Raw genomic sequence first — 19,966 nt, forward strand, 5'->3', positions numbered from 1 at the left:
TGTCTGCTGTCAGCTGGGGCTTTGAGCAACTGAGGCTCTGTGGATAGGAACATGGGGTATATTGCCTCTGAGATCAGTGTTCTATCTGCAGAGTAAATGGCAGCTGCACAGCCTGATGTTACAGCCCTACAACCTGGAATGTGTGTTAGAATAACAGGAATGTGGCAGATGCCAAGCATGTCTTAACATACTGAGCGTCCTGCAGATGGTGGGTGGGGGAGTTCTCAGTCAGCCTTCACTTCACTTCAGGGTTGGAAGGTAAGAGACACACCAGGTGCCTGGACCTCATCGTCACTGTGGGCCTGTCCTTGTGCCTGCTTATCCAAATTCTGGGATGGCTCACAAGAAGGACTGTGACTAACTAATGTTAATCACTCTCTTATTCCTTAGGAGAGGTACAAATTCACTAAAAGGTGAACAGAGAAAAGGAAAATAAGGATTGAACAATGGGATGTTCTGTATACTGCAGGTGAGATTTGCATGGAGTTAAGGTCAACCAGAGGTTTCTTTCTTGCAGAACTTACACCATATGTTCAGCTTGCCAAAAACATCCCTTTCTCTTGTCTACTTCTTGCTGATCTGGTGAGTAGGAAGGCAGCCAACAGGTAGCTCCTCTAGGCTGCAGCTCCCCAGCACTGCTGAGACCTCCCTGGGGCTACAGGGCTTCCTTTCCTTATTGATGGCTCAGAGCTGTTGGACAGTTATAACAGGGGCTAAGCTCAACCCCAAGACTCTTTCTTCCACCTCCTTTCTTTCCTTTCTACAGTCTGTGTGCCGAAAAGGAACTCATAGTGCTGGGCTGAGAACCTTTCAAGTGAGCTATGCCTAAGTTGTTTCATACGTAGTACTTACCACAGTGGCTGGCAGGCTGCACCTGCACAAGTAATGGATTAATTGCCTCAGCATGGATCATGCATAAATGGATTTTTAAAATGCTTTTCTATTTTAGCACTCCATTAATTTCTATGAGAGGTTATCCTTTAATAAATTTTATAACACCTTATCAGAGAGAGAAAGGAGGAGGGATTGATTACCTGTGGTCTCTGATAAATCACTCTGGCATAGAAACTGCAACGGGTACTAAGATCACTAGTCTGGAAAGGCATTGAAAATGATTAGAACATCACAAAAAGCATAAAAATACAGTAAGAATAATTAAAGACCCCGTTAGAAACACAGATGTTACCTGGAGAATTTCTTTTAAGAAGTGGGGAACTGGAGGCTGGTAAAGTTTAGAAATAGGGTCTTCTTCAATTATATCAATTTGCCCCACATTTGGATGAGCAGTAAGGATGTAACAGAAGCTAGGAGGAGGCATGTGATTTTTTACCTGTTTAAAATGAAGGCAACGGTAGAACATAAATATGCTAGTAAAAGATTTAAATATACTATTAAAATCCACTCTTTAATATACAGACATTTATTCACAGATGTATTCTTTTTATCTGGAAGGTTGTATAAGAAATAGATTCTTTTGTTTATATTTAGGACCAAGCATTAGAACTTTATGAATTAACTTTTTGAGTTTACTATGGATTCAAGACTTCATTTAAAAATTTCATTCTTCAGAGTATTCTTTTTTTTTTTTTAAGACTTTATTTATTTATTTGACAGAGATAGAGGTCACAAGTAGGCAAAGCAGTAGGCAGAGAGAGAGGGGAAAGCAGGCTCCCCGCTGAGCAGAGAGCCGGATGCGGGGCTCGATTCCAGGACCCTGAGATCATGACCCGAGCCAAGGAAGAGGCTTAACCCACTGAGCCACCCAGGCGCCCCCAGAAAATATTTGGAAACTTTTTCCTCTTAAATAATCTAGAATTGGGCATTTTTGACAACTATTTTCTTGGTCTAGCACTATACAGAGTCACAGTTCTTGCAGCCTACTAGGAAGTCAGCTACCACATAAACAAGATGGCCCCCCGTTTTTAGCTTTGGGAGCTGGGGCCCAAAGTAGCTGCTGGTCAGTCTACCGGATAAAACTCAGGATGCAGAAGAAGGGACAAATTTTGATCAGTTTTGCTACACGTGAGCAACTACCATCGACAATTTGATGCTGCAGGAAAATGGAAATCCCTGGCTCACCTGGTGGTTGAAAAAATATCCACGGAATTTATTTATTAGGTTATGAGTTTGTGCTCTATCTGGTAACTGAGGCTTGGTTCTAATAGTGATTGGGAGGTGGTGGGGAAAACATCCTGTGTCTTAATTAGGATGAAGCTAAGACCCTAATTGTTGCAATGGTATGCAATGGCTGTGGTTTAAAAACATAGCCGTAAATTAACCTCAAGAATGGGGAGTATGGCACAAGCAGAGAAAGCAGCCAGAGTTTGGACTGTGGAGTGAGATGAGCAAGTCTGAATTTCTGTCCTCCTGACTCACAGTCACTGGACCTACCCTTTTCAGGGATGTGGACTAGGGGTAGGGCCTGGCTCAGCAACTGGCATAGAGCAGGCAGTGACCAGGGGAAGCTCTTTAGATGCTGGCTTACCTCTTCACAGGCTTGGCCATGACCAGGTGCTTTCAGAGGCATCACTGGAGGCCACAGGGTATCGATCAAACTGAAGAGCCCTGCTGTCCTGGAAAAAGAAAAGATGTTGTTGGTAGTATTCGTCACTTAAGTGCCTCTTTATGACCTGGTCCTATGCAGTTTTGTTTAACAGACACCATCCCTAATGCCAGGGAGATACCATTCAGCATCCCTGTTGATTCAGATGGGGAAGACAGGGTCACACAGACAAACAGATCTTTGAAACTGCACAAGAACAGAAAGGATATTGTTCATTAAATTATGATATATCTCCCAATGAAGTATTATACAGCCATTGAAATGGTTACATAGAAAATATTTAAAGACATGGAAAAATGGTTCTGATACCTTGCTAAGTGAAAAGCTGGCAACAAATTACAATGTCTTTATGTATATTTATATACATGTACCTCCATGTAATAAGTCAAAGGAAAAGGAGACTGAAAGATACAAAAATGATTTTAGTGGGTATCTGAGCAGAGCTCAGAAGTGATATTCACTTTCCTCATTTGGCTTTTATGTGTTTCCTATCTTTTTCCAAAACAGGTATGTATTACTCAGATAAAAAGAAAATTATCTATTTATCAAATTATCTAAAATAAAGAATACAGCCAGACAAAAAAGGACAAATATTTTGATTCCACTCATGAAATTCCTAGAGGAGTCAAATTCACAGAGACAGAAAGTACAATGGCGGTTGCTAGGGACCGAGGGAATGGGAAATGGACAGTTAGTGTTGAATGGTTTGGAGTTTTAGTTTGGGAAGATGGAAACATTCTAGAGATGGATGAGGGTGATGGATGTACAATATTGTGAATGCACTCAATGCCTCTAAAAATGGTTAAGGTGGAAAATTTTGTATTATGTCCATTTTACCACAATAAAAAAAAATCCCGTTTTAGTTACTATATGTATGAGTGTGTATCATACATGCATATCTCACAATGGCTTCTTAGATTTTGCTCTAAGTTTCAACAATGTTAATATATAATATGTTAGTTACCTTTTAAAAAGCTTGTGTCCCTAATAACTAATGTGATATATTACTTCTTCAGTGTTTAATAGCAAGTACTGTTTCAGGGGCTTAGGATCTAGCAGTTAACACACCTGAGCAACTCAGAACCTGCAAATCATGTACTAGAGCAAGACTCAAGCACTTCCCCACCTCCTTTTGGTTTCTTACACCAATTACAACAGAAAAAGCCCATGCAGAGTGTGGCCTGTGATAGACACCCAGCTCAGTATCATTCCTGTGAATTTTCAGGTTCTGGGTCAAAATCAAGCACAAAAAATAAGCAAAGGCAGGAAATCACATGCTAAAAAAGGAATGCCTAATGAAAATTCATTCTCTCCCTCTCGGTTATTTCTGAGAAGTAGGCTGCTGCCGCTACTTGTGTGAGTGATGGACAGGGCTGTGAGTGACCAGGGCTGGCTAAGGTCAGGAAAGGCTGTCAGGGAAGGCTCAGAGGAGAGATGACTTCATCTGACCTCTCACTGCCCTTCCCCAAGACTAAGGAACTGGGTGGGCCCACTGTGCCTCTGGGTGAGGCGGAGGGAGAGGGAGAGGGGCAACAGGACATGGACTGTCCACTTGCTCCCTGTCTGCCATGTGCCCAGGACTTCCTGTTCCAGGTTTGGCTGCTTTCTTTTCACTGAGCATGCCTCCTGACTCCTGTTTCTCGGCCATCCCCTCACTGTTTGATGTGAGCTCCCCAGGGGATGGGCATGGATTTATCCCAGTTATTTATTTCCACTGCTGCAGAGAAGTGCCCAGTTCATACGAAGTGGTCAAAAAGACTTGGTGAATGAATAATTGATACCCACAAGCGCCTACATACTTCATTGCAGAAATCAGACCTAGCACCTTTGATATGCTCATTTCCTATTTGTAAGTCTGAGAAATGCAATGTTCAAGGACAGACTAATTTTCTATACCAATAAATAACCCGTTTCTCACCTTAGATCTGACTACATTTCTAAGACAATGCTAGGACTTTACTCAAGCCCGTTATTTAAGAGGGTGTGGGTGTAGCATGGGCTTTGGAGTCAGACCTGGGTCTCACTCTAGCTCTGCCTGTTATGTACTGTGACACCCTAAAAAAGTTGCATGCATGTACAGCATCTATGAGGGTTTCTATGCTCAGAATAAGTACTTGATACATGCTTCTGTTGTTTGGAGTCCCATAAACTCCATGACGACAGGGTTCTGTGGTCAGTTAGGGTTGCCCTGTGCAGCGTATCTGTGGCTTAGCAGGACAAACTGGAATGGCAGATTCTGGAAAACTTTGTGTAAAAGACACATGTAAAATCTGGACAAACGGAAGGTTTTTCAATTTATATCCATGAAATCCTTTTTGGTGTAATCACTATTAATATCCCAAGAAATAAGTGTTCCCTTGGAATTTTCTTTGAGAAGTGCTGTACTATGAACATAGCCTTAGAAAAGTTCTATTTGAATTTAATGATGCTAATTTAGAGGATGCTATTGGCTAATTTTAAAAGTTTGGACTGGTTACAAGTTTATATTTTAATGTAGACTCTTAGGAATAGGACCCCTATGCATTAAATAAAAAGCGTTGTCTTATAATAAATCAGCTTCTCTCCTGTTTTGGAAAATACATATGATTCAGATGCCTGCTGCTGCTCTGTGAACTAGAACCTTCCTCTCGGGCAGCACACACATTCCTCGAAATGAGTCCAACCTCTAACTGGGACAGACTTTGTGCTGAAGCTAACTTTTGGCACAGTTAGAGTGTATTGTTTTTCCCACTTCAGTTCATTCCTTACTACTCATTTTTGCATAAGGTTTCACTTTGTTGCATAGGAAACTCATTCTTTCTAAAAAGCCATCCCTTTAAAATGTTTAAAACAACAAACAAGCTGCCTGACAGGGCAGAGGCCACCAAAAGTTTATATTCTAATTTTTAAAAAAGTTTATAAAATAAATGTTTAATTAAAATAGAGGGAGAAAAAGGACATATAAAGTCATTATATTTATAAATATCATTTAAAAATCTGAAAACATCATTTTGCCAGAATAAACTTCTTAGGATATATCCTAATTTATAGATTGCATAAAGTGATTTTGCAGAAAAATTTGGGTCACATCTCACAAAGTTAGGCAGCTTCTATATTTTTATTTATAGTAACAGATGTACCTTTTAAATGGGAAGACATCAAGATACATGCACATATTAAAATTATAATTACCAAATTGCACACTTAAAATACATTTTGTACACTTTGTTATGAATATTTTACCACAGTAAAAAATTGTATTTGCCACAAAAAATGAGTAGTATTTTGATTGGGGTCTCTGGGGACTGTTGAAAGGGGTATACTCCCTTCTGTGTGAGATGTGAAGCAATATGAACACCTCGAATTCTTTACTGTACCATAGTAACATAGAAGGTGGTATAAACCCCATTTTAAAAATTGAAATATGTTGCAAATGAAAAAATTCATACTTTTCAAGTATACAATGCACTGATTTTTAGTGTATTCATTGAGTTGTGCAACTTTCACCACTACTTTCAGAATGTTTTATCATGCCAATATTACAATTCTTGCTGTGCCCATCAGCAGTCACTCTTGCTACTGTTCTACTTGCTATTTTAATGAACACTGTAAATAAATGAAATAATATAATATGTGGTCTTAATATCTGCTTCTTTCACTGAGCATCATTTTTTAAAGGTTAGTCCATGTTATTGCATGTGTCAGTACTATATTCTTTTTTTTGGCTGAGTAATATTCCATGGTATGGATATTATCATCCATCAGTTTGTGGACATTTGGGTTATTTCCACCTCTCAGCTGTTATGAAAACTGCCTCTATGAACATCCATGCACAAGTTTCTGTGTGAACATACATTTTCAGTTCTCTTGGGTAGATAACTTAGGAGTGATTTGCTGGGTTATACGGTTATTCTGTGTTTAACTTTTTGAGGAACTGCCAAATTGCTGTACACAGTGCTGTACCATTTTACATTCCCAACAATGTGTGGGGTTATATATCCAATTTTGCTTGCAAGTTAAATACATATATTTTTTTAAAATTTGGAAACATGAGAAGTACCTGGGTGGCTCAGTGGGTTAAGCCTCTGCATTCAGCTCAGGTCATGATCTAAGAGTCCTGGGATCGAGCCCCACATCGGGCTCTCTGCTCAGCAGGGAGCCTGCTTCTCCCTCTCTCTCTGCCTGCCTCTCTGCCTACTTGTGATCCCTCTCTCTCTGTCAAATAAATAGATAAAATCTTTAAAAAAAATTTGGAAACACAAAACTTTATATATGGAAGGATTTATAAAAGACCTCTTAGTATTTTTTTTTCCTATATTCACTTTTATGCCTTTTGGACACTCTGATATTTTAACAAGAACATATATTACTTTTACTACCCATTTTGTAAACCAAAAAGTTAGGGGTCTGTTAAAACAGTGGTAACCACTGGGGAGAAGTGTCTTAGAGTGAAAAGAGGATCCTTTTTAGTCACACACAGGTCTGATCTAAGCCTAGCTGTGACCTCCCTCCACGGGAGCCCCACATGGGGCTGTGGACATGTTTCCAGGGTGGTTGTGGGGACTAGAGAGAATGTAACTTTTGTGCCTGAGTGTGGCATAAATGGCAACTGCTATTGCTATTATTGGTATCTTTTGGTACTTTCAAATATACTCCCAAAAAAGTAATATCATGTAATTCACAGTTATTTAACTATTACTGTTTTTAAACTATTTAATCAATAAATTATTTGGCTTTTTTAAAACTTACTTTGAACTAACTATAGATTTACAGAAAGTTGTAAAGATAGTAGAGAGATCCTATGTAGCCATCACTTTCTTATAGTCTAGTTGTATAAAGTACTAGCATAGAATAAGCTAGTGATATAACTACTCAAAATGCAAAGTATACTCTTTTCAACGACACTCCTGTGACCAACAGCATAAGCAGGCTGTGGGATCAGAGATTTCCTTTAAATGGTTTTCAACTCAGGGGGCCTGGGTGGCTTAGTCAGTTAAGTGTCTACCTTCGGCTCAGGTCATGATCCCAGGTTCCTGGGATCCAACCCCCAGCGGCTGCCTGCTCAGTGGGGGAAATTTGCTTCTCCCTCTCCCTCTGTTCCTGTTCTCTCTTTCTTGCTCTCTCTCTCAAATAAATAAATAAAATCTTTTCAAAAACGTTTTTCAACTCTTCCTTTCTTTCTAACAAGAGTTACAGGGGTAGCGGACCAACTTGAGGGCATCTCCAGAAAAAGCCTCATAAATTTGGCATAAGAATCTGAAATGGTGTCAACACTCAGATGCCTCTCCTGGGGTTAAAAATAGTCAAGGTGCCCCATCCTAGGACAAGAATATGGTACACGGAACTGAATAAGCTATGCATGCTCAGAAAACACGAAATGGGCATATCCACTTAGAGAACTTTTGGCTGAGAACAGCAGCTTCCCTGCCATTTGAAATAATGCTGTTTATATATTTTTACATGAATTTTGTAAATTCTTGGTGTAACAAATGATCGACTTCCTCTGGTCTTATTATATTCAGTCTTATTTATCTAGACTGGTAGATAATTAATGTCATTTGGAAAACCAACTACTCAAGTAAGGGAAACTAAGACATTCAGGGTCTCCAGCCCACTGGAAGAAGGTAAAGGTGGCAAGTTTCTCCCTCTGCATACTAGATTAACTGATACTACCTGCTTGCTTGGCCTGTTTTCTGAGTTATTTTCGGGGTTGTTTTCCTCATCTGATACTGTATTATCTAACTACTACTCTCAAGTCTCCACTGGGTAATCTTAACACTGTCTGAATCACTTTCTTTTGGGTGTGGACAGAGTGGAATTTGCTCCAGGAGATTTGAGCCACAATGGTGCTGTCAACTATAATAGGAAGGGAAAACGTAAGGAAGCAATCTGGTCCACTGAGTTAGTTCATACACAGAGAGATCTTTTTTTTTTATTTTTTTAAGTCAAGCAGCATGTATTTTGGGTATAAAATGTTCCTAAAATTGGCCATGTAGTTGGTAACTTCTCCATAACTACCATGATAGTAGTACTCAGAACTCTGCAACACAGATTATCTGGAAAATAGAAAACTTTGGAGTTATGTTTCTCAAAGTGGGACTTTGTGAGCCCTGGAGGTCTCTGACACCTTTTTTGGTGGCCTATAAGGCCAGAACTTTTTTCTAGGACTTTATTTTCCTTTCTCATGAGTACACTGTGGAGATTTCCAGAGGCACAGGATGCATGACACTCAGTTTGAATGAACAGCAGAAAAGATACTCCACTGTCTTCTATTCAGCCAGACATTAAAGAGATCAGCAAAACATAAAACAATACTACTCTTCTCATTAAAGTGGTTTTGTTTTAGAAAATATTTTTCATAAAAATGCTATTTATGTTATTATTTAATGGGTTTATTATTGGGATTTTTAGGTGAACTAATAAATAATTTTTTTCAGTTTTAATTTCAAATATGCTAAGTATTTTTTATAGACTCTTTTTTAAAAGACCTTATTTTTTTGGAGAGAGAGCCTGTCAGCACAATGTGGGGAGGGGCAGAGGGAGAAGCAGACTCCCCGATGAGCAGGAGCCCATCATGGGGCTCCATCCCAGGACCCTGAGATCATAACCTGAGCCAAAGGCAGATGCTTAACTCACTGAGGCACTAAGTGCCCCTCAAATATGTAAGTTAAAAAACTTAAAAAGTTAAAAAACTTAAAAAACTCTCCTTGGGTTCTCATTTATTTTGAAGGGTATAAAGGGCTTCTGCAACCAAGAAGTTAGAACTGTTCTTTAAGCCTTAATGTTGCTTAAGACTGACTCCACCATTTTCCCTTCATATCTGTCTGTCACCCTCTATGCACTGGATGATGGCCACCTGCTATTAGAAGACATATGCTGTGCATCTTCCTTCACCCAGCACTGGCTCTACATGCCTGAACGCCTATTCATCTGAAGACAACGAGCTAAAGAAAAAAAAAAAAAGAAGATAACAGGCTTCAAACATTTCTGTTAAGTTCTATGTTTAGATATAATCACAGTGCAATCTAAGAAATAATATCTTCCTTATTCCTGAATCATTACTAATAGTGTTCAACTTAGACAGGAATATTATTTTCAGTTGTAAAGATAACTTTCCACTCTTTGTAAAATTAGGTCAATGCATCTGGTTACTTGTAAATAATATAATAATTCTCATCACTTTATACTTTCTTGTGGCCCAACACTCAACAAGAATATAGTAGTTCCAGAAGCAGGCCAATTGGCAGTGTTGAGAAAAACCTATGGGGATCCTAAGAAAAATGTCTCCTGGGGATGAGAGCAGTTGGCGGGGGCACACTTGCTCATCCAAGAGAAGAGGCCCACCTCTAGGAATTGCCTGCACTCCCACTGTGAATGCCTTTGTCAGTATCTAAGAGAACAGCAGAGGTGCCTCACACGCAGGTGTTCAAAACCACTCCAGGAATCCTGTAAAGGCAACAAATCCTCTTTCCTAGTAAGGAATTCCCTCTTGAAAATCCCCATATAACCATAATAATTACAACTATTGAATAATTACTTGGTAATTTAATTATGGGCCAAGTACTCTTTTTGGCATTTTACCTATATTAAGTTTCATTACAACCCTGTTTGTATAGATAAAAATCACAGCAAATTAAATGACTTGCTCAAGGTTACCCTTTCTAGTAACACATGGTAGTTTAGACTTAGGTAAAAAGAAAGTATTTCTTCAGAGGCCTTATAGCCAGCATGTGCCCTCCACAGCCCACAGCCAGGTGCCTGTGATCTTGCAGGGCTGGCTCCCTTTCTTCCAGTGTTGCTACCTCCTACAGAGGGTCCATGCCACACCCACACCACGCCATGGGAGAGCACAGAGGTTCCCAGGTCCACAAAAACAGTTTGGCAGTGATCCAAGCAGCAAGAGGCTGAAGCCAACTCCATATCAAACCACTCCATCAGGATCTGGTGACATTTTAAAACTTTCTCATGACTGGTATCATCTGGGTCAAAGTTATCTTAGCACAGGTATCACAACACCTCTGTAGATCCTGGCACTCAGAGAGCTATGTTGGAGAGCAGCTGGGCATACTCTCATGGGCAGAGCCCTTTGGCCTGTCCTGGGAAGGTGGTGCTGGAGAGATTGGGAGGAAGGATGTGTGCACACACGCTTGGGGACACAGGTCTCATTGCCAAGGCACTTCTCTACTAGGCGAGGGGAGGCTACACGTGAATGGGGGTCTCGAGAGAAAAAAAGTGAAACTAAAGAATCAACGAAGTCATAAAAACAAATTTTTTGAAGTAGCTAGGTGAGGGGCACCTGGGTGGCTCAGTCGGTTAAGCGTCTGGCTCTGGCTCAGGTCATGATCTCAGTGTCCTGGGATTGAGCCCCACATATGCTCCCTGCTGAACCCGCTGAGACTCCCAGCTTCTCCCTCTCCTGCTCCTCCCACTTGTGCTCTCTCCCTCTCTCTTCCCTTTGAGAGTTTTTCATAAGCCTTGACTTTTCTTTTTAGAAACCTATGGTTTCTAATCTTCTTCTGTCTAATCACACTTGTTTGTTTAATTAATCTAGTATCAGACTCTGCTAGTCATAAATACAGTTTTAACATGATTTAAGAAGAAAAAAGACTGTCTTCCAGAAGGCAGCTTATGTCCCTTTATGTCCTTTTACGTCATCTTCATTACACTCAAAAGAGAACTTTGAACGAATTAAATAAGATTTTGTCATGAAACTGAAATATATTTCCTTCAAAAAGGGTTTGGTCTACTAGAGAAAACATTACTAGATGGCCCAGGAGTTCCTTAAAAAATTGATAGGAGCCATGGAAAACTTGAGATCCTAATAAGATTAGATAACCAGTGATTTAAAATGTATCATTATGTATAAATTGTATATGAGTGTTCACAGCAGTTATTATTACTCATGATAGTCAGCAAGTGGCAACAACCTAAATGTCCATCAACTGATGAATACATAAATAAATCTGGTATGTCCATATAATGGAGTATCAGGCAGCCATAAAAAGGAATGAAGTACTACTACATGACACAACATGGAGGAACCTCGAAAACATTATGCTAAGTGCAAAAAACCAGGCATAAAAGACCACAGACTATATGGCTCCATTTATATGAGGTGTTCAGTATATGGAAATCCAGAGACAGAAAGCAGATTAGTGTTTGTCAGGGGCTGGAGAGAATAAGAAGCAAATACTAATGGGTATGGGGTTTTTTGGGGGGGTGATAAAAATGTTCTGAAATGAGACAGTAATGATGTTTGTGAATATAAAAACTACTAAATTGTATACTTTTAGAAGGGTAAGTTTTATGGTGTGTAAACAGAATCTCAATAAAACTGATATTTGAAAAGTATAATTAACTTAAGACAAGGATTTCCAGCAAGGAGACCTCCAACCCTGACCTGAAATAGGTCCAGTGTTGCACTCTCTTCAGTTCTGCTCAGTGATTTTGCTATAAACATCATTTTTCTTCCCTTTCCTAGAAGCTCTCACCTAAACAAATATCAAAGCTTCTGGAAAACCAAAGGTTGGGGGGCTTCCGTAACCAAACAGTGATGCTATCATCTTTACTGGAAATCTTACACAGGACCCAATAAGCAGTATGAGGGCTGGGAGAAAAGAGGAGAGAGAGAGCCTGGGGAAAAGTAGACAATCCTTATCACCCTTCTTTTATAATGCCTGCTCTTCCTTTTTCTAAATCAAGACAGGCAGGATGTGTGGCACTAGCTCTGTGTTCCCCTTCTGGGTGTGCCCATATTCCAGGTGAGTCAGGTATGGAGCTGACCCATGGGAGTAAGTCTATGGCCCTGCACAGGCCTGCCCTGAACTCTGAGATAGAGGCTCTATGTGTGCTGATGCCCAGTGCTTATGGAAGCTAAGGAGAACATGAATACTATGAAAAGACATCATTTTCATCTGAGTATACATAAACATCTATGTAAAGACATGGACAGCTTTTGGAATAGGTTGTTCTGACTGATGGCTGAATTTCAAGGAGTGATTTTAGATTTAAACCTTCTTTGGTGATGAGGAAGATACTGAAAACAACAGAATGCATACTATAAAACAGCTTTTCAGTAATACTGCTGGGATGGTTGTATTCATTGTGAATGCACCGCTAGTTGGGCCTGAACCTTAGCAGCTGTACACAGGTACTCATGCAGCCCTCTAGCCATTCCCCTGCAGGGACATACCTTTCCCAAGGTTGAATAGCCAGCAAGGGTATCAAATCAGGCATTTTGACCACAGAGACATTTCCCTACTAAGAATATCCCACAAATACTTTATGATGTAGGGAATAACATTTTTCAAGGCTAGTCAACAGAATTTCAGGAAGGTACTTTTCAAACTGTAGATAGCTGGAGAAACTGAAAAAAAAAATAAGCTTTTTGCACCATTCCTTTCAATGACTGCTATAATTATGTAAGATAAATTTCTAACTCTGGAATGCCTCATATTGCTTATATTAAAACATGTTCTTCTTGGGGCGCCTGGGTGGCTCAGTGGGTTAAAGCGTCTGCCTTTGGCTCAGGTCATGATTCCAGGGTCCTGGGATCAAGCCTCGCATCAGGCTTTCTGCTCAGCCTGCTTCTCCCTCTCTCTCTGCCTGCCTCTCTGCCTACTTGTGATCTCTGTCTGTCAAATAAATAAATAAATTTTTTTTAAAAAAAGGTCTTCCTAATGCCAACTCTTTCTTCAAGATTCGAGATATAAAAATATTAACTAGCACAATTTTGTATAGAACAAGTTCTTTGCAAGTTTCTGTTCTACCTTAGCAGGTAATCTCTCTCTTTCTCTCTCTCTCTCAAAACACACACACACACACACACACACACACTAATTGAGAAATAGGGAATTCCTGCAACATGTTGCTATCTGCAAGTCTGCAAAGTTCTAGGTCTTTCTTGTGTCCAGTTGGTATTTATTATTTCAAAAGTGTCACATGTTTTATTCACTCACCAGTGTGGAGGCAGGAACACCCACGTTTCCACAGAAAAGCTGTCAGCCCATATTTTTTGATACATGTTTTTTACCAAACATTATTACAAGTATGCTGATTCTTGGAAACAAAACAAAGCAAAACAAAACTGCCTCCTTACAATTGACTATCATGACTTCACATACCAAGTTGCCTCCCTTCATATACTCTAAGACTGAAATAATTTACAATGGGGTGTCAAATAATGAAGAAGAAAACAATAAAACACTCTTTACCAAGTGAGTGGGTTCCAATCTAATTAATAAATCAATCTGCACTACTGCGTGGACAGCTTCAGGGGAAAAACTATGGAAACACAGGGGCACAGGACCTTTTCCCCAACTACTAGGGCAGGAAGCAATGTCAGCCACCACCCTACCCACGCCCCCATCCCGCGTTCTGAAACTGGAATTTCTAAGCTTAAGTCATAGAGAGGGAGCCTGCAGCAGGGAGGCGCTCATGCCTTACCTCCACCCCCGATCCCCCTCCAATCACAGACAGTAACTAAGGGAAGGTGGTGGTTTATTTTGTGATCCATCACTTGGTGTGGGCCACACTACCCTGTACCCCCGAGCCCAACCCAAGCACAATCAAACTAGATTATGCTTCAGGACTCCATAAAAGAAGCAGAGTTTGCTGTGGAGCCATTTAAAAGTATGTTTAAGGTCAAATATTTACTCTTGATGATCTCTGAAATGGATAAAATAATATCTGCTTTAAGGGGTTATTCTGAGGACTATATACATCCAGCATGGTATCTGGCATACAATAAATAGTAGCCCTTGTTATTATAAACACCCTTTTGACTTTTACATTTTACTGTTTCCCTGGATGCCTGGGTTAATCTCATTACCTGCAAGCACATTTCTTGGACCTGGGGGAGGGAGACCCAGACTCCCACTGTGCTGGGCGTGGTCAAGCTAAGCGTGGAAAGCTAAGGGTCATTTCAAAGAGGCTTATGATGCTCCATGAAGCCTGCCTGTAGGGTTATGAAAACAAGTCTAGTTACATACTCTTGGCCCAAGCAACTCCACTTTGGGAATGCTCTCCCAAATCAAAGTACCCATTCATGACCTCAGGGTATGAAAGGATTTCTTAAACAAGTGAAATGAAAGCAGTAACCATAAAGGAAAAGATTGACAACTTTGATAAATTAAGTATTTCAGCTAATAAAAAAAGAACAAAAAGACATACAACCTATATAATACATAAACCATATAGAACCACTGAAGGACTCATGTTCAGAATATATAAAGCTCAATACTCCAAAAGAACAACAAGCAACAGACTTGAATAGACCAAAGAGGAAATACAAATGTCCAATAAACACAGCAAAACTTTCTCAGCCTCAGTAAGTAATCAAGGAACTGCAATTTAAACAAAAATGAGATTCTACTATAATTCCATCAAGCTGAAAAAGAACAAAGTTTAGAGAAAATAAGGAAAGGACATCTAAAAATACCAAATAATGGAAAGAAAGTAGAGCAGCAAGAACAGTTTACAGTGCTAACAGTCAAGGAGACTGGAACTCCTGCTTTTGGAAACCAGTTTAGCATTACCTACTGAGGGTGAACAAGCCCCCTCCTCCCTACCACGACAGACACACACTTGTACACTAGGGGCCACAAATCACTGGGCTTATGCCACTGTCTGTAATGTCCAGAAATGCCTAGAATGATTATATGAAGGAATAGCCTGTGGTAAGTGCACAAATCTAGAATGAAAATGAACAAATCAGAGTCACCTACAATAAATGCATGTATCTTACTAAGTTTATTGGCATAAGAAAGTATCAACAACACACAGGTGCTCAAAGTGAGGGCCCCCAATCTGAGTTTCTCAGGGCTGTGTATGGTTGGGGACTGTTGCATCACTTTGGCAAGTGAAAGAAGCAAAATTTAAGAATACACACACATGGTAGCATCTCTATAAAGGTCAAAACCAGGCAAAGCTAACTACATTTTTAAGAATGTATGTAAAATGCTAAAACTATAAAGAAAAACACAGAAGAAGTCTGAGGACTGAGATGACCTCCAGCGGAGGGACAGGAGATGTCACCAGGAAGGACACATACTGGGGGTGGGTTCTGGACACTGATCATGTTTTGTTTCTCGAATTCTGTAGTGGCTTCATGGGTGTGCTTTATAATCATTCTACACTCTATAATTATGCATTTTTCATAGTTTGTTATATTTCACAGTAAACAAGTTTAACTTAAAAGATCAGTAAATAAAGCAGACATGTATATTCACACACAAGGATGTTTGTTGCAGTTTGAAGTGGAAAAACTGGAAACACCGGAATGTCTGACAGGAATCCTTAAGATATTATTATGTGAAAAAAAGCAAACCCTATCTCTTTGTTTAAAGATGTATTTACATTCATGAAGAGAGGTATGAAAGATCACACTCACTGGAATGAATACGAAGTGGAAAGAGAGATCATTAACTTTCCTTTAGTCTTTCTATTAATTATTTGAACAGCAACGTGGCTATATTATTATCTTATTTGCAGATAATATCGAAAGTTCTAATGTAAGGTTTTTACAAATGTGTGATCCACGTTCAGTGGCCTTCATGACCATCCACATCATTGTTGGCAATTTTAGGAAGGAAGCAAATTGCCATTAAAATGGTAATGAAAATGACCCTTCTTGGAATTTGTATTTTCCTTAATATGTGTCTAAGTAACTGAAAAAAGAAACTCTCTAACTAAACCTGAAGCACTCAGCGTATTTATTTACTATGGATCTGATAGTATTCCTGGTTACTCAAGATAATTCTAGAGTAGATAGCTTATTGCTATTGTATAAAAACAATAGAAAACACCAAGAATCTAAATTAATACCAACACCACTGACAAAAAGTAATCGGATTTCTTATTTAAGGGCCAGGGACTATAATCATAAAGTGAATGGGAAAGTTACAGAAATGAATTCCCCTAAAAATGGAAGTAATTAAATGTCAGCTGCCAATATCAAAGATGCAGGCTTTGGAATTTGATGGACCTGGCTTGAGGCCCAGCTCGCATATGTGGAGCCAACTTATTTAATTTCAGTGAGCTTCAGGCTCTTCATTCAAAACAGAATAACATCACCTAATTTGCCAGCTAGCTGGATGGTTAAATGAAAGACAGACCTTAGTGACACTGAAACTTTTTCTTTCTGTGCCCCATACTAACAGACAGATGTTTCTTCAGCAAATTCATAAAGATTTAAGAGTATTCTATCTAAAAATAAAAGTATAAGATTCTCAAAAAAAAAAGTAAAAGATTCTCCAATCTGAAAGGCCAGCTAATGATGGCATATTTAAATTAAGTATTTGATTTTGTATTTGAGATTAACAAAAGAACACACTCCCATTCAGCTTCTGAATTACATTGTTAACTATGCCCTCATAATAACTATTGCCACAGGCTATTAACCTGAGAGAGGGAGGAAAAAACTATATTCATATGTAAAATGTTTATAGGAGCAATTAATCCTCAATAATTACTTTCAAACTATGCTGCTAGAGCCCTAAGAAGCCAGGCAGAGACGCTGTAGTTGTCTCCACTCATCCACCTTCCAGGAATAAACAGAATAGCTCCACATAGATTTGTTGTCACATTTCAATTGTACTTTAGATTTCTTTTTTTTTTTTTTAAACTTTGTGGTTTTTTTTTTTTTAAGATTTTATTTATTTGACAGAGAGAGATCACAAGTAGGCAGAGAGGCAGGCAGAGAGAGAGAGAGAGAGAGAGGGAGGAGGAAGCAGGCTCCCCGCCTAGCAGAGAGCCCGATGCAGGGCTCGATCCCAGGACCCCGGGATCATGACCCGAGCCGAAGGCAGAGGCCTTAACCCACTGAGCCACCCAGGCGCCCATAGATTTCTATTTTTTAAAAAAGTTCAAAAGTTTTAAAACTACTAGCCTACTGGTAGATAATTATGCTTTTTATGAGGAAAAGGACAGCAGGGGGAAGAATGAGGAATTGTTGAGACTTTCAAGAGAAGGAATGAACGAAAAAGAAAAAAAAAAAACAATAAACCCTGTTCATTTACTGAATTCTAGAGTTAATGTGCTGCAAGGCAAATTAACTAGATAAACTGCTAACCTGGAGGGACAGGTACTGGTTGTTTTTGTGTTCTTGTATCAGCTGATCTTCCTTCTGGTTTCTTTGATCCTTGTTTTAACTAAATCTCTCTGTACTTTTAATTCTACTGGTTTTATGATCTATTCTTTCCCATTATGATTGGGCAGTTGATAAGGTCTGGCAATTTCCAACTGGATTTCTATTCTTTTTGGAAAAAAGGGGAACACTTCCAATTTCTAATTATCATTCTTCTAAATTACTCTGTTGTCTTTCTCTTTCCATTTTGTTTATAAAAAACAAGACAACAAAGTCTTAGATCAATTCAGGCCAGATTTCTACTTTTCAGTTAATTAGAAATGAAAAAATAAAGTAGGAGGAAGAAGGAAAGAACCACTGTTTATTTGGTGTTTCAGACTGTACGAAACACTTTTATGTATTATCTCATTAAATTATCCTAATAGTCTTGGGAAGTAAATGCTATTTATTCTGATTGATAACTAAGAATGGGATTAGTTTCAATCAATCAGCAGACATAAAAGCTCATATATAAATCAGATATATTGATTCTGAGACCAGTGCCCTTTAACAACACCGAATCCCAGTTGCCTCTGCTCAGTGTCCAGCAAAGTTCTTGGAAGTATGAGTTTTGTTTTTTAACCAGCAGGTCCCCTTGCATAGGCCTGGCAGATATAGTTAACTAATTACAAATTAACTTGGTTCTATTTTGTCTCTTGGTTATGGGAGAGTATGTAGTGAAGTCAGGGAGGAAGATCAAAGATAGTTTTGACATTAATACTAAAAAAACTGTTTCCTATGGCCAAGAAATATTTGTGACTATTTTGGTTCTGACTTTATCATTTGTTTGTCAGGTTTTTACTGAAACCTATATAAACTGCTACAAAGGACATAGGGAAAAGTAACACTTGGCTTCTGAATGGTAGTTGTTTTTGGTCAAAAGAAAATGAGAAAATAAATTTATGGCTGGGAGAATGCTCTCCTATGGATGTCTGCCTGGAAACCTGATGAACTTGTAAGTCACACCATGAAGGCCTTCTTGCTAAAGCTTTCCTACTGACTCAGGCAAATGAGGGGGATATCCACTCACTCCAGCAAAAACCTTATGATACTGTTATTGTTTCCAAACAGCCTCTCTGCTAGAATGTGAACTCTTCTGAAAACTGAAACTAGGACATCATCCATGTGTCCACAGTAAGGTGATGTGTTAATGAATAAGGGAAGAAAAAGAAACATGTAAAAGTCTATAGTCAAAACAGAATTTCTTTATCTAATGGACTACAATGCAAATTTGTTTTTATTGAATAGTTTTTCTAAGTACTATTAGGGCAGTAGTCTTGACAATGGTTAGTGCTTGACGTGTGACGTTCAAAGAGAATCTCTTAGGTGGTTTGTGGTTGTCATTCTAACTTCCTGTGATCAATCTGGTGGGCGTGCCAAGCCTTACTGCAATCTCTTGGTTTTTTCTCTTTGTATGCTTTATCAATGTCTTGATTTTCACTATCACTGATAATAAAAACAAATTAGAGGAGCTACAAAATAGCTTTCTTACCTTAAGGATCTTTCATTGAAAGATAAAGGTGATGAATGATTTAGTGAGGTGCCCATTTTCATAAATCTTTGTCTTAATTTCCCCAAAATAACAGTTAAGTTTAAATAACTGGCATTTCCTTTCTGAGCCCCTATTCCCTAGTTATCCCTTTTTGATATATGTGAAATTATGTCCAGAGGTTCCATTTAGAAACTATTTTTCTCCACCTGGATTTATGAAACATTTGTAGCCGTTTTCACAATTCTATGTAAGCACATTTTAGGCAATTCTTCTTTTTTCCTTTTTAAAAACTGAGGTAAAATTCATACAGCATAAAATTAATCATTTTAAAGTACACGATTCAGGGAGCATTTAGTACATTCACAATGTGGTGTAACAATCACCTCTATCTAGTTCCAAAACATTTTAATCATCCCCCAAAGCAGGCCCTATACCCATGAGCAGTTGCTCCCATTCTTTCCTACACCCAATTCCTGGCAGCCACCAGTCTGCTTTCTGTCTTCAAGGAAGACAGGCATTTCATATAAATGGAATCATATAATATGTGACCTTTAGTGTCTGGGTTCTCTCTCCTAGCATAATGTTTTCAAGGTTCATTCATATTGTAGCATGTGTCAGAATTTCACTCTTTCAACTCAGTTTATTTTTGACTTACTAAAAACCTTTTTTGTTTGTCACTTTATTTACTCTCTGGAATACATGCCTTCCTTTACTTCTGATTATATTTCTTTTATTTTTCAGACTGGGATTATTCATAATTTTTTAAAAAATTAGGGTATAGTTGACACAATGTTACATTAGTTTCAGG

General features: G+C 38.9%; 1 protein-coding gene across 2 annotated transcripts in view; it reads right to left on the reverse strand.

Moving 5' to 3' along the window:
- The window catches only part of SPIDR (scaffold protein involved in DNA repair), a 564,249-nt gene that overhangs the window by 31,190 nt on the left and 513,093 nt on the right, over window positions 1-19,966 (reverse strand). For both annotated transcript variants that reach the window (XM_080801921.1, XM_080801922.1), the window contains exons 12-14: window positions 2,486-2,573; window positions 1,187-1,330; window positions 1,035-1,094 (exon numbers count right to left, since the gene is read on the reverse strand). In XM_080801921.1, coding sequence (XP_080658047.1) covers window positions 1,035-1,094; window positions 1,187-1,330; window positions 2,486-2,573 — 292 coding nt within the window. The remainder of the gene's footprint in view (window positions 1-1,034; window positions 1,095-1,186; window positions 1,331-2,485; window positions 2,574-19,966) is intronic.

Source organism: Martes martes (genome assembly GCF_963455335.1).
Source record: "Martes martes genome assembly, chromosome: 4".
NCBI lineage: Eukaryota > Metazoa > Chordata > Mammalia > Carnivora > Mustelidae > Martes > Martes martes.